The sequence below is a fragment of the Opisthocomus hoazin genome, chromosome 7 (genome assembly GCF_030867145.1).
Source record: "Opisthocomus hoazin isolate bOpiHoa1 chromosome 7, bOpiHoa1.hap1, whole genome shotgun sequence".
Classification (NCBI taxonomy): Eukaryota; Metazoa; Chordata; class Aves; order Opisthocomiformes; family Opisthocomidae; genus Opisthocomus; species Opisthocomus hoazin.
In genome coordinates, this window is record NC_134420.1 from 50,051,762 (window position 1) to 50,073,721 (window position 21,960).

The 21,960-nt window shown below is 40.8% G+C and overlaps 1 protein-coding gene across 11 annotated transcripts in view; it reads left to right on the top strand.

The window, feature by feature from the left end:
* The window catches only part of NRXN3 (neurexin 3), a 1,053,133-nt gene that overhangs the window by 379,465 nt on the left and 651,708 nt on the right, over positions 1-21,960 (top strand). For 10 of the 11 annotated variants that reach the window (XM_075425785.1, XM_075425786.1, XM_075425781.1 and 7 more), the window contains one exon: positions 1,648-1,674. The exons of the other annotated variant lie outside the window; for it this stretch is intronic. In XM_075425785.1, the coding sequence (XP_075281900.1) occupies positions 1,648-1,674 (27 nt within the window). The remainder of the gene's footprint in view (positions 1-1,647; positions 1,675-21,960) is intronic. 11 annotated transcript variants of the gene reach the window in all.

A 21,960-nucleotide genomic window follows, 5' to 3' on the forward strand; every position in this document is an offset into this window, starting at 1 on the left:
CTGATTGGTGTGTCCCTGCTCATTATGGCTCTTTATAGACTCTTATTCTTTCCCCTCTTTCATGTTTTAAGAACTGCATTTAGTTTCAGCTGCTGAAATAATTTTCCTACATCTGTCTGAGTAAACATAAAATTGGCCCAGTTAAGCACAAATTGAATTGTATTTTTTTTGCCATTCTGTATAATCTCTCTTACTGGGCTATATCTCTGTAATAAATATGACTGTCCCTGCTAGTCAAAGCTTTAGTTGTCCAGACAGGGTGTCCAGTAGCATGGTGCTGTTATTCCTGGCCTTGATTTCCTGAGAGAAGGTCAGCATGGCCCAAGATATGTGATATCACTGATACGATAGCTCTCGCCCATGTCCAACACCACAGTAATGGATGTTCACAAGGTTGCAACTAGGCATTTATAAATGCAAGATCCTGTTATGGGTCGTATCCTGAGATATGCTAAGCATTAGTCTGTTAAATGAGAGAAGCAATGCTCAGAAGCCCTCTAGCTTAGGCTTTCCTATCTCAATTTGATTTCTTTGCGCAAACCCCTCAGTTACCATTTATTAGGTTCCACAAGCGTAACTGTTTTTCTTTCCATGTACTCCTCTTCGTCCCTCCCTTGCCTGTAACCTCTGAACAAAGAAGGGCCAGCAAAAAAAAGGTTCCCACATCTGTCACTTCACTGTCCATTTCATCTTCTCCCTGAATGTTATGAGTATCACATTCAGTCTTAGCGTTCAGACAGCAAGATGAGATTGGGCTCTGAGGAAATGGCAGGGTTGGGGACCTTTGAAAGAAATCCCCATTCTCCCTGCCAAGCAAAAAAAAGAAGCATTCCCAACCTCCAGAACTAGCTGAAATCTGGGCTGGGCGTTCGTGCGGTTAGCTGTTTGCAAGTGGCCATTTTATGATAGGACACAACTGGGCAGTATATTAACCCTTTCTTCACCTGAATGGACAGTGTCAAATGTGTCTGTGCACATATTGAAAAGTGTTCTGGGCTGGCACTGGGGGAAATAGGAGAGGGTCTGTCTTTGGGAGAGCTGGAAAGGGTTAAATATTGCACCAACAAATCTCATAGGCTGATTTTACAGGTATTCTGTGTTGGCAGATGGTATATTTATGCAATAACAATACGAATTAATTCAAAAGAAACCAAGTGTAAAGGTTGACTTTGAGCTTCAAGCTTCTCAGAGAAATTACTAAAGGTCTTTAAAAAGTGAAATGACACTGGAGTATGACTTGCATTTCGAGAGAGGTTTTTTTTTTTTATCTTAATGATAAATTTTTTAATTGCAATTCACATCAGTTCATGGCCTGGAGTAGAAGATACTAATAGATGCATAGGTTTTTATAAAAAGAAATTAGCTTTCTGTGTCAACGTGTGGATATATATGTATATTGGTATATCTCTCTATACATATGTGTATATATATGTGTATATATATATATTTATGTAACAGATATTTATGTGGAATATACTGTACATATACATCCACTCCTGAACTTGTACAGACTGTATATAAGTATAAAATGGCCACATCTCTTTGCGTGTGTCTGTCCCCGGAAGGGTGGACTGATTGTTTTTGGATGTCTGCAGCTGTTACCTTGAAGGATGCAATTTCATCTTTCATTTATTTTTCCCCATCTAGACTGTATCAGGATAAACTGTAACGCCAGTAAGTTTTCCCTCAAGTTTCATTTTGTTCTCTTTCTATATATATTAAAATAACTTTATTTTCTTTGCTGTTTTATAAGCTGTTTTTATTTTATTTTATTTTTCTTTTCTTTTCTTTTAAAAAATTCTTCTGAAATTGAAGGGTTGGGTGTGATGTGAAGCTGGGGGGGAAGGAGGGAAGACCTTACGATGATTGTATGTGAAAATTTTGTGTTAGGTTTTTCCAAGGAGGAGATGAACTGTTATTTCATAGCTTTGCAGAAGAGCACCTGAGGAACCTGATGAGCTGATATGGTATTTCACTGGTAACCTGTTGTCTTTATGAAAATTTTAAAGAACCACATAAGAATAACAACAGGTACTGTATGCACTTCTCCACTACAAAAAAGGCATGTGTATTTCAAAAATAAGACAAACCCACCTCAAACTCTCACTTTATTTCAGAATGGTGACAGCTTAACCTGATATTTATTCAAAATCATTTTTATTTGTGTATAGAAGAAGGAAAAAATAGGTCTTGGATTGAGTGTGTTGTCAGAGTTACATGAAAACATTTTATATAGCATTTACCACTCTTAGGTTTCTATAATAAATAAATTCTATAATAAATTCCAGCTGAATCTTTGGGTCACTGAAGATCCCTTTCAGTCTCTAAAAGTAGGGAATAAGGCTTCTACAATATCTGAAAAATAATAGTGAAAGATCGTACTGATTGAGCAAACAAAATCTTTCCTGTTCTACTTCAAAGAGCTGGTTGAAGTAGGTATTGGCCTCAAAGTAAAAATCACTTCCCAAAGAATGGAGCCATTTAACTCTCAGGTGTGCTTTGAGACTTATCTTGAAACCAAATTCCTTAACTGGCAGATCCTCTGTGTTAGATTTTATGTGGAAAGATTTATGGAAAGCTAAACATCACTTTAGAAATGCTATAAGAGAGTAAAAGGCAAGGATGGTCTCTGTGTTTTCTAGAGGCTGTGGTCATTTTGCTCTGCAGTGAGACCTATCCAAGCTAGCAGGAAGGTGGAAAGTAGTGTGTTGGACCCCCAAAAGCAAACCTAGAGCTTTCAAGTAGCACAGCCAGTTGTAGCAGTACTGAGAGAATCTTACTGTAAAGCAGTTTTTTAGCAGCTTTGCCGTGGTTTTGGACTAAGTAGGTCTATAGCGTTAGACAGCAGTTGTTTGGGTATTTTTCCCCATGTACAATATTTGCAAAATTTAAAAGGTTCTTTGTGGTTGCAAATAGGAAAAAAAAAAAAAAGACACACTTAAGCAGATAGTAGATCCGCTTTCCCTCTTCGTCATTGTCAGCTCAATGAGATCCTGCTTTGCAGGGAGGTGGAGGCAATTAGTTTCTTGGTCTTGGGAAGTGGTCCCTGGGAGCCTGTAGCTAGGGCCAAGGCAAAGCATTGGCTGATGTGTGGTTATTCCAGCTATGGGCCCTGATATGCTGTAGGAGCTTGACTGTGAGTTCACAACGTTGAGAACTGCAGCCTTCTTCAGCCCTGTTGCAGGTCTATGTGGGATTAGTCCTGTATGACTCAAAGCTTGATAGCTCTTGCTGCATTCCTTTTGGTCTTCAAAGTTTTAACACTGTATTTCAAGATAGAGTGGGTAATAAGAAAAAATGCCTTTTATCTTTGCTAGCTGAGGTCACCAGTTTTTATCCAGCAGTGCTGAGGACATTTGCATAAAAATAGAATAATTTGCTTCCTATGAGTTCATATTCTATTGCTGCTTAGCCACCTGTAACTCTGTCTAAACACTAACACCATAGTTCTAGTTGATGCGTGTCATCTGAGCATCCATAATCAGTTCCTCTGGTACTGGACAATAGTCTGATGTTGTTATCATCTTCGGCTTTTGATGACAGCTGACCATTAAAGGCTTAGCTATGGAATGCTATCTTCAGGTGGGAAATCAGCGTCAGTAGCAAGGAGTAATGGTCTGGTTTTCATACAAATCAAAATCTGCAGTAATTGGGAGAAACATTAAAATAAAAAAGAAGAGGGAAAAGAGAATCCAATAATCAGAGCAGTGGGAAGACAGTCTAAATCCAGTGCTTTTCTTAGTTTCCCTATAAGCATTAAAATATCTTGAATCATTTTGCTTCCATGCATTTTGAATAGTTGAGCCTGTTACATTTTTAAATACAGTCTTCCTCTGAGGGTTTGTTTTTATTTATTTTAAAACACTTTGGATTTTCCTAATTTATTTTTTATGATACTTTGCAGAAAATGAATAATCCTACTCCTAGTCCCTCCAACACCTTGTTTTGTTGCTGCCCATTGCAATGACTTAGGTCATCTGCCCTGTTTTCTAGAAGCGAACCTGCTGGGAACTGATTGATGAAAAAATGTGTACTCTTGCATGAATAAAATATGGGTAGGCAGGAGCAGACCAAATATCACTGTAACTGTTCTTGCAGGCACACTGACATTTACTTGTGCAGAGGGAGTTATCCGCTTACAGATGGGTCTGCCAGGGTCTGTTGAAATAAGCAGAGCTGTTTTAAAGTAACTTGACAAATGGGATTCCCAATCAAATGAAGAGTTTCAGGTTAAGCTGTCACCATTGCTAACTGAATAGAGGGGACCTGGTGCATAGTTTTAAAGGTAAACAGAGCTGTACTTTTGGGATCTTGTGGAACGTGTAGGTTAATCAGCCTACCACAGCAAGCACTGAAGCCCATGCTATTTGAGAGGGGTCTAGTATGTTGTCCCAGGTAAGCATTTAATTTTCAGTATACTTGCTCTTAATTTTCATTGAAAGGGTTAAGGGTTTTTTGCTTGCATATCTTTGGGTTGTCATATATCTGATGCAAAATACAGGTTTCCATCATTTCATTTCTTCTTTACCCTTTCTGTGTTTCTCATCACTGTTGTATCTCTCAGTCCTAAAATGGAAGACTTACATCATTTCCTAGAATAGGAACATTTTTTACTTTCTCTACAATTATTTTAATACACATCTCATCCTCTCCTTTCACTCGTGAAGGTACCTAAATTGATTGTGTCTGTTTCTACACACTGACAGAATTTGAATTTGAAGGACACAACAGTGCTGTTTCTTACACAGATGTAACTGGGTAGCAACTCTCTTTTCCTCTGAGTGCAAAATCAGCACAACCAAAAGCGGGATCAGGATCCCAAAATACATGGTGTGAAGGTGCGTTGAATGATTCCTCAACATGATGCAGACATAACAGATAGCACAATTTTGTTGGCTGGATTTATGGGGAAAAGAGGTATAGTCTAAATACCCTTATGGTTTTACATACATATATTTTGGGTTTTTAAATAGGATTTCCTAAAGAAGAGTCACTCTTTGGTCCATCTTGTGTAAACTGTTCCTTAAAATACATAGTTCACTTTAAAGAAAGTTAAAGTTGTTGTGATAGTTTTATAGCTTGTGTCATAATATCTGGTGCTCTGAGTTTTCTTAATTTTTTTTTGAAGATATCTAGTCCTCAATTTCCTTATTCCCTTTTCACTTACCCCACTTTGTATCAGTCCAGATGGGGATAGTTTTCAGCATTCTACCCAGTACTGAGTGTGAAGGACAGGGCTGTGTGTGCTACAGATCTTCTAGCTTTTGGAGGTGTCTTCATGTTCTTGCTAGGATACTGCTTGTATTTATTTTTCTTGGCCTAGTTCTCTCTCCTTCTCCCAAACCTTTTATGTGGCATGTCAATAGTCACAGTCACATAGTTTGACACCGCCTATATGGGAAGTTTGAGCTTCCAGAAGTAGCTGCCTTTGGGACAGTGAATACTTCTGTCTTATCGCTTGTTGTTTTGTAATGGGACCTTTTCTTCTCACTAAAGCATGCCAGACAAGCATTACCTATTTTCATGTCACTTGTGAAGCCTCAGCAAATCCTGTTCTTCTCTTACCTGTTGCTAAATTACAAATGGAAGAGGATGATAAATCACAGTCCAATCACTACTAGTTGCTCCTGTGTCTCTGAGGCTTCAGAGTTAGCACATTGTTTCAGATCTAATTAATTTTAGACCAGTCTTTAACAATAGAAAACAGCTAGATTATGAGATTGGTTGTTACTTCTCAGTTTCCATGCTTACTGTATTTAGTGACTTAATTCGTTCGGACATAAATGTTTAATTTTAGTAAGTGCCACTGTAACAACATAAAGGACGAACCTGTGATGTGTAACTCTTGGACAGAGTTTTTCTTTTTTCCATATCATCATAAGTAAATAGGAAGCCATGCTAACTCTAATCTAATCAAAATGTTGTAAAACCAAGTGCACTTATCTGATTCCTCGTGATGTTGCTGTCATTTTAATAAAAGCTTAATAGTACTCTAACATGAAAACATTATTTGGAAAGTGAAGAGGTATGATTAAACATACACATCGTATTTGTGACTCTCGTATCTTCTAACTCCATTTAAACGTAATCAGGAATAAATGAATGCTTATGCAGCCTGAAAAGTGATGAGTCATTAGTATGTCATATTGTAGTGGTGAAAGCAAAGCTGGTGTCTGTAGCATCTGTACAGCCTAGCTGAGCACGGTCTCACCTTTGAGCAGTCTCAGACTCAGGGCGCTGGTCTGGCCTCGTGCTGCTGCTGCACTGCAATGCGGAAGAAGGGAATGGAGCAAGTCTGTCTTTGGAAGACTTTTCCTTCTGTCAGGTGACAAAACAGCAGTCCTCCCAGGTGTTTTGCCACAGGGTAAACTGAAAATCCTGTTAGAGGAACACATACCAAGCTGTATCCAACTGCCTGAGAGAGGTGAGGCTACTGCCACTCCCTGTTCCCAGATTCAGTCAGCAGCGAGGTTGAAGATGCGTGGCTGACAGGCACTTTGCTAGTGATCACACGCTTACTCGCAGGCCCGTGCTCATTCCATTCTCTGGCAGCACAAACATACGGGCCCTCTGACCCATGGCCTGACTCCAGTTGCTGCATTCACGCCGCCGTATACCCTCATGCACGCAGAATAGAGATCCCTCTTCCAGGAAACTGTTAGAAAGGAGTTTAATAAGAAGACAGGGCAGACTACACTGACCAGGCGCAGGGCACAGCCAAGTAAGCATACTGACCAGCAACTGTTTATACATGACCAGCCCTTTTTATCCCCTTACCCCTCTATTTTCCCCATTCTTGTTCCTCCCAAAATCACCTAAAGTCCTCCGTTTTCCTGCCTTTGGTTTCTCCCCTACATATCCCCTAATAAGTCTGTCTGATCCCAAAGTGCTTTTCCCCTGCATCATGCATGTCCCACCCTAGACAGCAAGCCCCTTGGTCCAAAAGGTGATCTCAAGAGCTGCTCCAGATGAGTTAGTGATAAATTTCACTCTTGGACACTGGGGCTAATGGCTCTGCTAGGACAGCCTTAGGAGTGGCACGGACAAGGTATTCGTTCCTCAGGAGTCCTTAATTTGTGTTCAAAATTTGGGATATTATTTGGGGTCCCCCTGCTGTTGTTGTCTCTCTGAGCTCCTTTGTGCGTGTGCAGATGAGCTTTATCACATAACCAAATAAATTCTTCTTCCCTGTGATAGCTAATACCAAGTGAGGTGTTTTGTCTCGGACTTGCTTGATTCAAGTCCACTCCATCTCCAGTGGGAAAAAACCTCTTGACTTAAGCTCTCAGCTCAGAGGTTGTTTGGTGCCCCTACGAAGTGAAATGGTGCTCCTGAGCTTGTTTTAAAGAGGCAGGGACAAAGTCCAAGCAGCTACCAATTGCAGTGGAGAGGACAACACCCTTCGGGGCTGGGTTCCCAGTGGTCATCTTCCATCTAGGTCCACTTTGTTCTTTTATTCAAAGAAAATTGCACAAGACTGCAAACTCATGCTTTAGGATCTAGGAGGAAGCGAGTATTTTATATGTGATTAATTTTGTCTGAGAACAGCCCAGAGAGAGCAGCTCTAATGAGACTTTGAATAGTTAAAAAGAAAAGCAAACACTAATCAGCACAAGCACTGCTTGCTGTGTTGGGTGCTACCTTCTCAGTAAATTAAGGCAAAATCAGTGAGTCTTAAGGCTCAGCAGATACTGGGTGAGGAGTGACTGGTAAAGAGGCTCTAGTGATTTGCATCGTTGGGTGCAGAACACTGGGTGTAATGAGCACAGGCTTTTCACAATGTCTTTAATCCTCCTCATCCAGACAGTGCCATGAAGATTAAAGTTTTGCTGTGGCATAATGAATTTCTGCAATCCTAAACTGCAGTTTGCAATATCAGAAGGGTCCCTGCATCCCAGAAGATTTCAGGGGCTGTAAATTGAGGCTACAAATGCAAGTCTGTGTTTACTAGATGTCAGCTAGCCCCAGCTCTTAGCAGCAGTAAGCCTTCATCTTCCAGCTGATACTGTCGCATCCTTTGAAAGTCTCTAGTCTGAGTCGTCAGTTCTAGCGCTCAGGGAGAGGCTTCAGCAGGTCTTCTAAGGTCATCAGTTTGAAGAGATGGCGCTGTTGAGAGCAGAGCTTGGCGGAACGCATTCTGCGTTATTTTTAACTAAATTGCTGTGGTGAGACCTAGCGGGAAAGAAAACTAACCTTGGAAACTCAGCAACCGTCTGTCAGGAATCAATGACCCACTTTTGGAAAACAGCTATGCCAGTTTACTGGCTATTGTTCCTACTACATATATTTTTTTTCCACTCCGTATATTTTGCTCCTCGCCACAGCTTGAAAGGTTGTCTTTGTGCTGTATGTTTTTATATACAGAATTCTCAGTTCCTGCAGCCTCTGACTCCTTCCACAGGATTATGACTAAAAATTAGAACTGTTGTGAAGGGGGCAGAGTCACAACAACTGTATCAATCACCCTGTCAGTCACGAAGCTAGATACCCATTATTTAAGGTTAGAAATTCCAATTAAATATTGGGGTTCTGGATGCTGTGAAAAAGATTATGGGATATGAAAAGTTTGAGGTGTTTTGGGGTTTTCTTTTTTTTGCTGGAGGAGAAAGATGCTGTGGGTGAACTCTGGAGTAACCTAGGAAGAAGTTTGTGGGTAGTATTACTTTTGAAGTCATGTGATGCTGGATTTTGTTTTAATGATACATTGAATGAACTGGTTGCTGATCAGCAATATTTTTCTCTTATCCACCAGTTGTTATAATACGACCTTCCTTTCTCATGTCTCTCTGGGGAAAACAGGATATCTTGCTTTCTTTCCTGTTGCAGTGTTTGCAGGATCTCAGCCAGAATGCCTGGAGAAAAAAAAAGAAAAACTTGTACACTTCTCAGTTTGTTATTTTGGCCGCTTTCTTTGTATAAATTGATTTGTGTTCCTTTCAGATCAGCTGTCATAACTTGCACTTTCCTCAGTGTTTTGGTTTAACCCCGGTAGGTGACAAAGCACCGCACAGCTGCTTGCTCTCTCTCCCTCAGCCTGTGTATTGTCAACAGTTTTGCTCACAAATCCAAAACATAGCACCACGCAGGCTGCTGTGAAGAAAATTAACTCCCAGCCAGACTTACTACACTCATGAAGCAGCTATTGACTTCAAGGTTTGTGGACATTGGGCTATAGGACTTAAAAGGCAACGCTTTCACTGCCTTACGGTGAAATAGGGGGGTAAAGGTAGACTGAAACACTGTTGTCTGTGGTGTCCAGGCATTGCGCAATTGGTCATTTCTTTTGCTATTTCATTGATTTTCCTTTTTTGTACGCAAGGCACTGAGGTTGAGGAGAGTTCCTCTGTGAGTGGTAGTGTCAGGGAGCTGTGTAGCAGTACTAAATGTGTTTTTTTCCAGGATTAAGACATGTCAGATTGATTACTATCTTAAAATCAAACAATGACTGCATTAGGACTTAAATACTGGATACTGTTTCCATGAATGAATAGTGATAGGGTTGATAATGACAGAGAAAAGTTGCCTTTCCACAGCTGGGAGCTTTTTTCTGTGCTTGACAGTCCTCACACCACCCACCTATCTCAGCAGTGACTGCTACTGTCCTTCTGCCACTATGACCACTCACATTGCCTGTAGTTTGCACAACAAGGCTGGTTTTCTGGCAAAAAGCACTGCTGCTAGAAAATTTCTCTCAGGGAGCAGTGAACTGCAATTGCACACAGGTGCTTGAGAAGTAAATAGGAGTTTACTTTAAAATTATCCTTCCGTGCTTCTGTGCTTGAACATTGGCCTCTCTGAAATGAGCTGGGGAAAGGTGAGCTGCAGGTTTGCAGTCTGCCTCTGAAAGAAGCACCTTAGAAATACTTACTGTTTGTGCAGGGACAGAAAGAGGTAGAGAGAACAAGAACCCTTCTTCTCACAGAGAGAGTCTTGCTTGGTCAAGCTGGTGCACACTGATGTATGATGCACATGGCACGCTTGTGTTGCTGCTGCTTCTCTGGAAACTTGCCCTTAGCAAACCTTTCAGCAGTGATGTTTTCTTCTGTAATTGCTTATCTTCTACTCTTCTCAAGAAAAGCTGATTCTTGAGGTTTCAGGGCCAAGGAAACAATTGTTGACTTCTTGCTTCTCTTGTGCAAAGGGAATACAATGCATGGGAAGACTTATACCGCAAGAAACCTGGCCAAGATGCCACAGATGTGTTTGATCAGTGGTGAAGCTTTTTCATGTCATCATAAAGCATTTTCTAGCTAGTGGAAAATGCAATATGCTGAACATTTTCATTCTGAATGTGAAAAGTTAGAAAGCCTGAGAGAAGTTCTCAAGTCATTTTCCCAGTTAAATATCTTTTTGATTTGTGTCGCTTCAGTGGTTGCTATATTAAACAGCCATGTGCGCACACTTCATGCTGGAAAAATAGCTTTTTCCTCTTGGTAGAATCACAGAATCACAGAATCACAGAATGGTAGGGGTTGGAAGGGACCTCTGTGGGTCATCTAGTCCAACCCTCCTGCCGAAGCAGGGTCACCTACAGCAGGCTGCACAGGACCTTGTCCAGGCGGGTCTTGAATATCTCCAGAGAAGGAGACTCCACAACCTCCCTGGGCAGCCTGTTCCAGTGCTCCGTCACCCTCAGAGGGAAGAAGTTCTTCCTCATGTTCAGACGGAACTTCCTGTGCCTCAGTTTGTGCCCATTGCCCCTTGTCCTGTCACTGGGCACCACTGAAAAGAGCTTGGCCCCATCCTCCTGACACCCACCCTTCAGATATTTGTAGGCATTTATAAGGTCCCCTCGCAGCCTTCTCTTCTTCAGGCTGAACAAGCCCAGCTCCCTCAGCCTCTCCTCGTAGGGGAGATGTTCCAGTCCCCTCATCATCCTTGTAGCCCTCCGCTGGACTCTCTCCAGTAGCTCTTCATCTTTCTTGAACTGGGGAGCCCAGAACCGGACAGAGTACTCCAGATGAGGCCTCACTAGGGCAGTGTAGAGGGGAAGGAGAACCTCCCTCGTCCTGCTGGCCACACTCTTCTTGATCCACCCCAGGATTCCATTGGCTTTCTTGGCAGCCAAGGCACACTGCTGGCTCATGGTTAACCTGTCGTCCACCAGGACACCCAGGTCCCTCTCCACAGAGCTGCACTCCAGCAGGTCCGTCCCAAGCCTGTACTGGTGCATGAGGTTGTTCCTCCCCAGGTGCAGGACCCTGCATTTGCCTTTGTTGAACCTCATCAGGTTCCTCTCTGCCCAGCTTTCCAGCCTATCCAGGTCACGCTGAATGGCAGCACAGCCTTCTGGTTTGTCTACCACACCTCCCAGTTTGGTGTCATCAGCAAACTTGCTGAGGGTACATTCTAACTCTTCATCCAGGTGGTTGATGAAGAAGTTAAACAAGACTGGGCCCAGTACTGACCCCTGAGGGACACCACTTGTCACCAGCCTCCAACTAGACTCAGCGTCGCTGATGACGACCCTCTGAGTTCTGCCATTCAGCCAGTTCTCAATCCACTTCACTGACCACTCTCCAGCCCACACTTCCTGAGCTTCCCTAGGAGGATATCATGGGAGACTATGTCGATAGCCTTGCTGAAGTCCAGGTAGACAACATCCACGGCTCTCCCCTTGTCTACCCAGCCAGTCATTGGTAGATTTCACAGTATCCAGGCCTGATCAGAAATTGGAGGTCAAATCACCAGGTACAGTTTTAGTCATCCACGAATATCTTACTATTCTTGTTTGCTTGTGAATTTGAAGTAAAGAATCACCAGCAAGCTTGAAACAAAACAGGGAAGTTATTACTCTAATTAGCTGTTAATGCAAAAGTAGGTTCGGGTAAGGGTTTAACTGTGTATTAATTTGTTAGTGTGCTGACATCAATTGGATTAGTGTGTTTTCTGTTCCCCTTTTTTGCAGAGGAATCTTACTTGAAATTATTCAGCCCACTGTTTTGAATTTGTGGGGAAAAGAAGAAATGTAGCTGGTATTGCTTTTGACTCGCATTAGCATCTTATAGGTTGCAACTGTTGCTGCCTTCACCAAGCTGTTAACATCTTTGGGACTGCCTAGTGAAAAAAGTTCTTGCAGCATCCAGGCAGTTAAGCAAAGTTGTGGTCTTCCGTCTAGCATGGTACTCTGCTTGTGTTCTCGGAGTTTAGCTTCTAGCTTCGAAAGGAGGGACAGTATTTACCAAATCGTTCTGCTGCATGCAAACCTACAAACCTTTCTTGGGTGGGTTGGGGAACGATGTCATAATTTTGATATTTTATTGTCCCAAAACCCAAGTTCTTTTGCATGCCTGTGAGGGGTTTTAGATTTGAATGGATTCTCTTCATTCCAGTTGGCATGTGCAGTTGCAGCTGTATGCATCTTAAAGAGTTCATAACGGCACAAGGTCTAATTTGAAGGAAGTGGGTTTGCATGTTCAGTGCAACAGGAAAAATGCCAGCCGCAAATGTTACTGGAATTTCATAATTGTTTTTAAAAGGTAGAAATAACATAAAAATGTTTCAGCTGCAAAGAGGCCCCCTGAAAGAGCTATAGAATTGAGAGGGTTTTTTTTCATTGTGGGCTTCTGAATTTGCTCAGTAGGATGGAGAATGAAGCCAGGAGTTTTATAAGGGCTGTTACAAATTAAATATCCATTGCTGCTAAAATGTAGACAGTTCTACTGTGGAAGATGACGTCAAATATCATGTAACAGCTCTGATTCAGCTTTAATTCAAGAAAGGAAGGGAAGAAGCGTATTTGTAAATGACCACTGAGATTTTTGGAGGTCAGTACACGGTTGGCCAAATCACATGCTGTAGTCACCATGATAGCGTAACAGTAACTGCATGCACTCCGATTACGTTGTTACCATAGCCTGTTCTGCCACAGCCTCGCTCTCTTTCATGAACACACTGATCATAGTCCTAGAATTGCCAAAATATTGATGCCGCAAATGTGGGCAATATCGCTGCCTTTTTGGCAACGGGCAGAAAGTTAGCCTCATTTAGTTCCATGTTTTGGTATACTAGAACAAATGAAAGTTCTCCCAATTTATTATATTACAATATTTTGCTACTTAGGATAATTTCAGATTAAGGGAAACTTGCTTCCTAAATCATCATTGCCAGTGAAAGCAGTGCAAATATAATTGCCAGTTCTCATTGTAATGAAAGTTTATAATATTTCTCTCGCTGGTCACACTTTGACTTATTTCAGGCATATTAAAGTTAAACAGAGCAGATGGAGCAGCATGAAAATGATGTGAAAATGCAGGACTTTTTTTGTGGTTTTTGGCATAGCTCTCATGGAGCTTATTTTCCTGAATGAACTGAAAAGGCTATCCAAACTTCAAGATTTTTGCCGCAAGTGTGATAAATGTCAAGTTTCCATCTCGGCAGACTTGCTCAGTGGTGGGGTTTTTTTTGCAATTTCTCCCTGGCTGGGTGACTCCGCCAGTAGCACAGCGGTGTTTTACAGGGAGTGCTGAATCCAGCAGGGCTGTGTAGAGAGAATCACTTATGAGCCCAGCTGTCTGTGTGTGCTTAGGCTGGGGGTGTTGGTACCCAGTTGGAGCAAATTTTCCCGACTCTGGTGGTACTTGAAGTGCCTGTTACAGAGGTGGCTGAGCACCATCTCGTGGTGCAGCTGGAGATTTTCTAGTTTCTTCTCAGTTCACGTACTGAGCAGCCTAAACACACCTCCAAAGTCATATGATAATTTTCAGTTTGTTGTGGTGTTGTTTTCCCACCTGCAAAAAGGCTGGAGGTGCATTCAGGGTGCTTTGTGGGAAGTAGTAAAAAGGAAGATTGAGTTCATTAACGGAGCTGGGTGAAAAAGAACTCAAATGCAAACAGGTTCTTGACAGTAGCGCTGAGCTACCACATAAGTTGTGCTCTATAGGAAGCAAGAAACTTTTGCAAAGGGTGGACTGTACCATAGGCCAGTGCTAATCAGCACAGAAAACAACCGCATGCTCTGTTTCCTGGAAGTTACTCCTTTTGTCTCTGATGAAACAGCTGATGCTGTAGAGCTGAAGTTTTGTGGCTTAAATGCTATGAACAACCCAAATGGAGACTAAGGGGACTCCTCAGCCTCTGTCAGGCTGTAGCAGACACTAGTGTTCTATATCTGACAGCTGCAGCAGATCAGGCAATCCTAACTTCAGTATTCATTTCCAGGGCTGAAATCCACATAAAGTATGGTTCAGGAAACCCAGTGATAAAGCCAAGATCAGGCTTGAAGTAAAAAGAAAAATGTGCTTATATAAGTGTGTCCAAAACATCCTTATTAAAATATATCATATGGAATATCTACAGAAATATCCAAGGGCTGGAGCACCTCTCCTATGAGGAAAGGCTGAGAGAGTTGGGGCTGTTCAGCCTGGAGAAGAGGAGGCTGCGGGGAGACCTTATAGCAGCCTTCCAGTACCTGAAGGGGGCCTATAGGAAGGATGGGGAAAATATTTTCAGCAGGGCTTGTTGTGGTGGGACAAGGAGCAATGGCTTTAAACTAAGGGAGGGTAGATTAGACTAGATATAAGGAAGAAATTTTTTACCGTGAGGGTGGTGAAACACTGGAGCAGATTGCCCAGAGAGGTAGTGGAGGCCCCATCCCTGGAAACATTCAAGGCCAGGTTTGACAAGGCTCTGAGCAACCTGGTCTAGCGGAAGATGTCCCTGCTCACTGCAGGGAAGTTGGGCTAGATGACCTCTAAAGTTTCCTTCCAACCCAAAGCATTCTATGATTCTAAATGTTTAACACCTCCCAAGATCAGAAGTTTCACAGAATATATATAGAACTGATGTATTTTCTAATAATTCATATGAATATGTTGATAATCCCTCATAACAGGACCAGCCTAGAGTGGATATGGGGCAGCTGACAGGTAGGTAGTCTAAGAAGGTAGGCAAAAATATTTATTAAACCCAGCTATTGGAAAAAACACCAGTGATATTTGCATAGCTGATGTTCAGTCACTCCTGACTAGTTAGACGTGAATTCAGAAAGGGGTTTCCGTGGTGAAGTACTGAAATGCCTTGGTTTCAGGTAAAATCCTTTAAAGGTCATTAGCCCAGACTTGACTGTAACGAACTGTAGCAGCCACATCTGAATACAGAGATTGTGAAAATTGAGGGCAGCACTTGGAAGACATGATGTCTCTTTAAAGCCAAATCCTCAACTGAAGCAGCTGGAACCTGTTTAAGAATTCTGAGTAGAAGTAATTAAGCAAATAGAGATGCAGTCTGTTTTAAGCTAATATTAGAAATGCATTTGATGTTAATTTTATAACAAAAAAAATTACTTTAAATCTCTAAAAAATCTTGTGCTGTGCTTCACCATGAATCCAGTCTGATATTTTTTGAGATGAGTCAAGGTAAACCTGAGAAATCACTGTGTTTCACAACCACACAAAGAGTGACTCTGGCAAGGGAGGTGTTTGGAAACAGGATAGAGGAACTTTGGCTCTGAGACTCATTTAAGGAGCCAAAGGGCTGGAGAATGTTTCCTACCAAATTGCAAAGTGTGAGTGCGGAGGGCAGGTTGTGGGAAGGCATTCCTCTGAAAGGCTGTCAGCTACTTTCCTTGCTATGGGAAACAGAAAAGTAAAAGACACTTTCCTGTTTCAGGTGAACTTTGATGCATAATAAGGAAATATTTCTTCCTTATTTTGAGAGGTATTTTTCTGCGTTGCCCTGCTGGGCAGCTCCTTTTGTCCAGTTCACTGGAGTTTAAATACAAATCTGTTCTTCTTCCTTGCACCTTTTTTTACAGTTTTCAAATGTTGTCAATTATTTCTGTGTTATATGGGGAAAAGAGCCTAGTTTTCTGTCTTCTTGATTGCTGAAATTATGGTTATTTTTCTACTTTAGCTCTTATTTGCAGAGATACTGAGCCTAGTCAGTCCCTGTCAACTTTCACAGGATTTTAGATGCTTAGCATTTGTGAAAAATCAAATCTTAAGGCCCTTGTCCTTAAGAGATCCACTGCCAAATACCAAGGGGAAATTTTCAGAACTGAAAATACAACAAGTGAAAGGCACTGTACCATTTTTTCCTGTTGTGACATAAATGAAGTAAATGTGAGTTCTTTGGACAGATATGTCTTCAGGTGGGCAGGGTTATTGCCAGTCTTGGTGATCACTTCTGAGTCACACAGTGTGCCGAGTGGATCAGGTTTTCCCATGGGATTTAATCACCACGAACGGAAAAATTTATTAGTCTGAGAAGACTGAGGCTCTCAGTTACTTTGCTTTGAATACAAAGAAGTGTATTTTAATTTGTCATTGATTTATCTCTGGGGATAGGCATCATGTTTAGACTCAAAGGCCAAATATGAACATGTTTTCATTTAAGGTTTCTGCTTTCACTTCTTATTGCGCCAGAAATGTAACAGAAACATCACTTTCCTGAGAGCTTTGGGAGTACAGAAGAACTTAGAGATGCTTATAGAACTATAGATGCTTACAGAACTGCCGTTAGGATAAGCTAAAGGAGGGGGTGTATATTAAAATATTTTAACCTGCTTCTCTTTTTTTTTTGTGGGGGAATGGTAATTTCATCTGCAACTGGTAATGCATTGCTTTGTTTTGGCATCTCTTTTTGGTCACAGCACTGAAAGGATATTTGATTCTGTTTCACAGTGGGATGAGATTTGAGTGTAAAATTAAAAATCCTTACTTAGTCCTTAAGCATATTTTTATCTTTGGAAGTATTCTTCTTATACTGATGTTTTAATCCTTACAAGACTGCAATAGTTGTGGCATTACTATCCCCGTGGAATTACTGAAGGACAGAGTGTGAAGTCATTTTATGCAGAAGCAGTAGCAGTGACATTATGGGCTTTCAGCCCTGCCCTAACACAGCACCATTATCTGAGCACTTCTGACGGTGAGGGAAAGCTTTGTTGCAGCTGTTCACCCCTGGTTCTACTCTATGATTTTTAGCAGAGAGGGAAGTATGAGCTAAGGGAAAGATTTTGTATTCTTACTCACTGTGTTACCTCACTGCACTAATAGTATACAGAGGGATCCAACTTCTAGTTGTGTAAGAACGGTCTGTGAGTGATTTTATTGCCAATGCATTTTTTGGAAATTTGCAGACTGCATACTGATTGAAAGTTCTTAGCTGCTTTTCAGACTACAGGTACACTTGAAATTGATCTGTTAGGGGTAAAACAAAATCCACAAACTGTGAACGCTATTAATTGTATCAGTACTGACAAAAACTCCTCACATTCTGCCTCGGGTGACAATAGTTCCAGTTTTTTTGCTTCCAGGTAGCAGCAGGTCTTCTGAAGCTGCAGTAGGTCCCGTGTAAAACTTGGACAGATTTTAGAAAGGCAGAGAAGAAGAAAATCTAGGAAGAGATTTCCCAAGGACATTGAAACCACATCTCAAGATCAGCTTTTTCTGAAGAAAATGATTTGAAGTACTAACAAACTCGGTAGCATACAGTTTCCACGGCTACAAATACAGAGGTGAAACAAACCCAAACCCTGTTTCCTAAGCATTGAAGTCTGTAGGGACGTTTGAGTCGGTTCTTACTGTTGTGGAATGAAGAAGATCTCACAATGAAAAATCAGGTGGTGATTGCAGTGTTGTGCATTGCTCTGCTTGCTGTTGGTTTAAGAATACTACAAGTGAAGAGGCCATAAGGAGCCATTGTGTTGTGGCAGTATGGCTCAGTGGGAGCTGTTACTCCATAGAGATAGTTGGTTCTAAATCTCTTTAGTCACCAGTCTACTGTCTCAATTCTGTTCCTGTTTCAGTGGCCCACACTTCAAACGTTTTTTTTTCAAGCACTGAGAATTCTGTCTATAGCTTCTAGGATCTCCACAGTGGCTAGAGATGATGTTTAGCATCCCAGATAGTGCTCCCCAATCCTAACTTTTTTCCGCAACATTCCACTGTGACTAGACCTTGTATGTTCACAGGCAAGAGAGTCCAGAATATTTGTACTTGAAAAGGATGAGGCAGTATGGGTAGGTGAACCAACTCACATCCAGAATCTGATTACTACCTGATATCTATTCCAACATCAGAGAAGTACCAATATGTTGGTATAGTGGACAGGTAGTCTACCCTGGCTTTGATAAAAAAAAAAATCTTCTTGGTGCCCTCAGACCAAAGGGTATTACTACTTCTGTTTTGATATTAAGTGCCTCTTTTCTGAACACAGAAAATTCTGGTTTCAGCTCTCGCTGATACAAATAGTATCCATGTATAAACAGGGATGAATTTTTACAGGACAGCTTGGAGACAGAATGTGCTCTGAAGATTTTATTATCCAGATGACTACAAGGATAAAGGACATAGAGGGAGGGTATGGGCATTCACATTTAGTTTAATGATTAAATTTAGTCAGTATTTAGTCTGTTGAGACTAGTTTTTCCTCAGTCAGTGAAGAGGACTAAGCTCTTCTGGAGAATGGTTTGGAGCTGCAAGCTAAGTCAGCCTCCTCTGGTGGGCAATTCAGAGCCACCTGCACCTCCTGGCTGATCATCAGGAGCATTGCTGTGACATTTCTCATCAAGGCTTTGGATAGACTTCTCAAATCAACATCACCACAACAGTCTCCAGATAATAATAATCTCTGCATAACTCTGCAATAGCAAGACTTTGAGCAAGTCATCTATTTACCTGTGTTTCAGCTTTCCAGTAATGTGTAGCTAATAAGTCACCTGCTTGCCAGAAGGCTTTAGGATCTGAAGTCATGAATGTCTGTAATGACTTTAATATCATCAGTACAAAGGTATTGTGCAAACATATTCAGTGCATATGAAAGAATAATGAATTCCTGTTTATTACCCACAGCATTATGATAATAAACTGCTGTAAGATGCAGTGTTTTCCAAAATGTTAAAGGCCGTATTGTCCTGCTTGTGCAATTTAGTGGAATCACGGCAGGCAAATTTTTCCCTTTTATGTGTGGCAATTAATTTCTTGAAAGAAATCAACATTCATGGGCTATGTGTAATTTTAGATGTAGTTATTTAGATACAGATACCATCAATTCAATAAAAAATGCCACACTTAGAAACAGTAAAAAAAAAAAAAGATAGCTTAAACTGAAATAAAGAAAATGAACTTAAATGAGCAGGAAGATATGGACATATTTACAAGAATAAGTGTGCGATGTTCTATCCATAAATGATCAAATCTTACCATGATATACTTGAAAGTTTTATTAGCAGTTTTCTCTCTCCTCTCCTTTGAATTGCCTACATTTGTGGATAGTTTCCATAATAGCACATTGGAAGAGAACTGTGTTTCTTACACCAGTGCCTATGTCTTCAGAAACAGTGAGAAATGATGGACCTGCTCCTTAAAAATGAAACAAAGCTCAGTCTCCTACACCAATGGCAACTGGATTGCTGTAAACGTGGTTAGTATGTACAGTTTTATAGGCTTGGGATTTATGTACTGTACTTCAGATTCAGTCATAATTTCCATAAAAATGACAGAATAATTAGGACAGAATAATGAGGTTATTAATAAATGATATTGCTTTTGCACATGATTACATATCTCACTCTTCTTGATGGCTGAAATCTCTGCAAACTCGGTAACAGGTTACCTGGTTTATGATATTCTCCATATATGATGTCTTGCTTCTTTCATTACTACACGTCAGAACTAGATAGCTTCCTTATTTACATGGCAAACTCTGATCCCGCTCTGAACATTCTAATGTGTTTTTTCACCCCTGTGTTCAAATGAGCATTTTGCTGCTGCTGAAGTAATATTTCGCTTAAGCTGTTTGAGTCTACAAAAACTAAGGCTTGCTTACTTGTGTTTCTCTATAATATTTAAAGCATGTTTTGATGGTGATCATACTGGTTTTAATATGCTCCCTTTCTATAATAATGATCTTGCTTTTGATAAAGTAGGCTCTATGTGATAGATCAAAATAAGTTTAAGCAAATGTGGGAGTCTTCTCATGTGTGTTAGTGTTCTGACCCAGGTTTGAAAAATGACATCAGAATAGCAAAAATAAAATTGAATTATGCTTGTAAGAATTTCAGTGGGCTTAATTGCTGTAAGAAGAAATACTAAAGCGAAAATCTGCTTGTGTCCTAAAAAACAAGTAACTCTGTAAGTAAAAGCTAAGTGTTGATGCTGACCCTGTGCCATAGCAGTATGATCTGTTTACCCCATGAAATAGTCTGCTGAGTTTTACATCAGTGTTTTTTTCCCTTTGGCCAGCACATTGGGAAATGTCATTTCAGCTGTGACTGAACACTTATTCAGCTGGTTTTCTTCTTCTCACTCAGTGAAATGTCTAGAGTTGTGGCTCCTGTTGTTTTCCTCAGCAAGTGGCAGGAGATCAGTGAAACACCATTGACATTAAACTTCACAGCTTTGATGAGGTTTTTGTCTTGGAATTTGAGATGACACTGAAGTGGATTCTTCCTGACATTTTTTTTTTCAATTATGTAATTATGGCATAAATATCTTCATGTTATGCATGAATGTTCTTATGTTTATCAATTCTAAAGATACGATCAGAATGTTACTGGTTTTAACTGTATGTCACTCCTAGCATTTCATTCCATGTAGGGAGACATTTAGAGAGAGATAGACATACACATGTATGTATATATAGGGCCTGGTGCCACTTGTGTAATGGGAATCTGATCCTGCTTCTTACTGCAGCAAAAAGGCAATATTCCTTCTGAATTTGAATCAGGAACACAAAGACAAGTATTATCAGGAAAAGAACTGTGATGTACATCCTGTATAAAAGAATGAAATGTGTTCCTGGATGAGGTTTGAAAGACGTGGTATCTTAGCTAGGTGAAAAAGGCATGGAGGAAGTGCAGAGGAAAAATACCTCATATCAGAAGAGACTAAATTGCGTGTGAGGAGACAGAAAGAGATTGAAAAGAGGCCAGTTTTAAATAACAAGTGAGGGTGAAAGATCAAAATAAAGAAAGAAATTGTAGTTTTGACAAGGATGATTCTAAATGTCTAAAAGGAGAGAGCAATCATTTTTTCACTGGATCTTGAAAAAACTAGGGAATCGTCAGATGTATCTGTGAGAGGAGGGTGAGCTGGTTGTGAGACTAGAACACTAATATTTTTTTTAAAAGTGAAGAAATCTCAAGTCACAAAAGAGAGAGAATAGGGACTTGCACTTCTTATTTAGATTTATAATACATAGCACGTGGCAAATTGGCTTCCAAATTTGCTCAGCTCAGTCTCAATCTGTTTGTTTTGGAGTCCTCTCGTACTTTAATTGTTCTCTGCTCTTCTGTAAAGAACCTCAAACAATAGCAGAACTCTGGCAGCTGCTGCTTTGATCTGAACATACAAAGCCACATCGGTAAGGCAGCAGGCAGGTTTGGAATATAAAAGAGGAAATCATACTCAGAAACACAGCATGTGTGTGCATGCAATTTTTGGTATAGATTGGAGCCATTTTTCTTTACCTCCTGACTCCTGGGAGAGATTCAGTCTCTAGAATTGCTCTGCTGCGACTGCTGAACACTCTTTTGTGTAGTGTGTGCATGTATACTGACTGCATCTATCAGCTGGCATATTGGCCTTAGAGGTTCTGCGTGTCTTTGCGTCTTTTCAAAATCTGTCTATCTTACGAGTCATTCATTTGGTCTTTCAGTCTGTCTAATCTTGTTATGATTTTATTGATTTGTTCATGCCAAGGGTGCAGAAGAAAGTAGCCATTTTAACTGGTTTGTGAATAACTAGAATGAGCCAACTGAATCCACATGTCCTGTCTTTTCAAGGCAGGTCTAAGAATGTGTTTCTACTCCCGTTGAAACCACTGCCAAAAATAACCTAGGTGGGTTTTTTTGTGATATCTTGATGGGGTCTTGAGTATCTCAGGAATTCTTAGGAAGGGTGTTTGACACAAACTAGTTGATGAATGAGAGCTTTTTACCATGAATTGAGCCTGTTCAAATTTATTAGAGCACCAGGAACTCTTTTCCATTTGAAATGCTTTCTGGGGAGGAAGCTG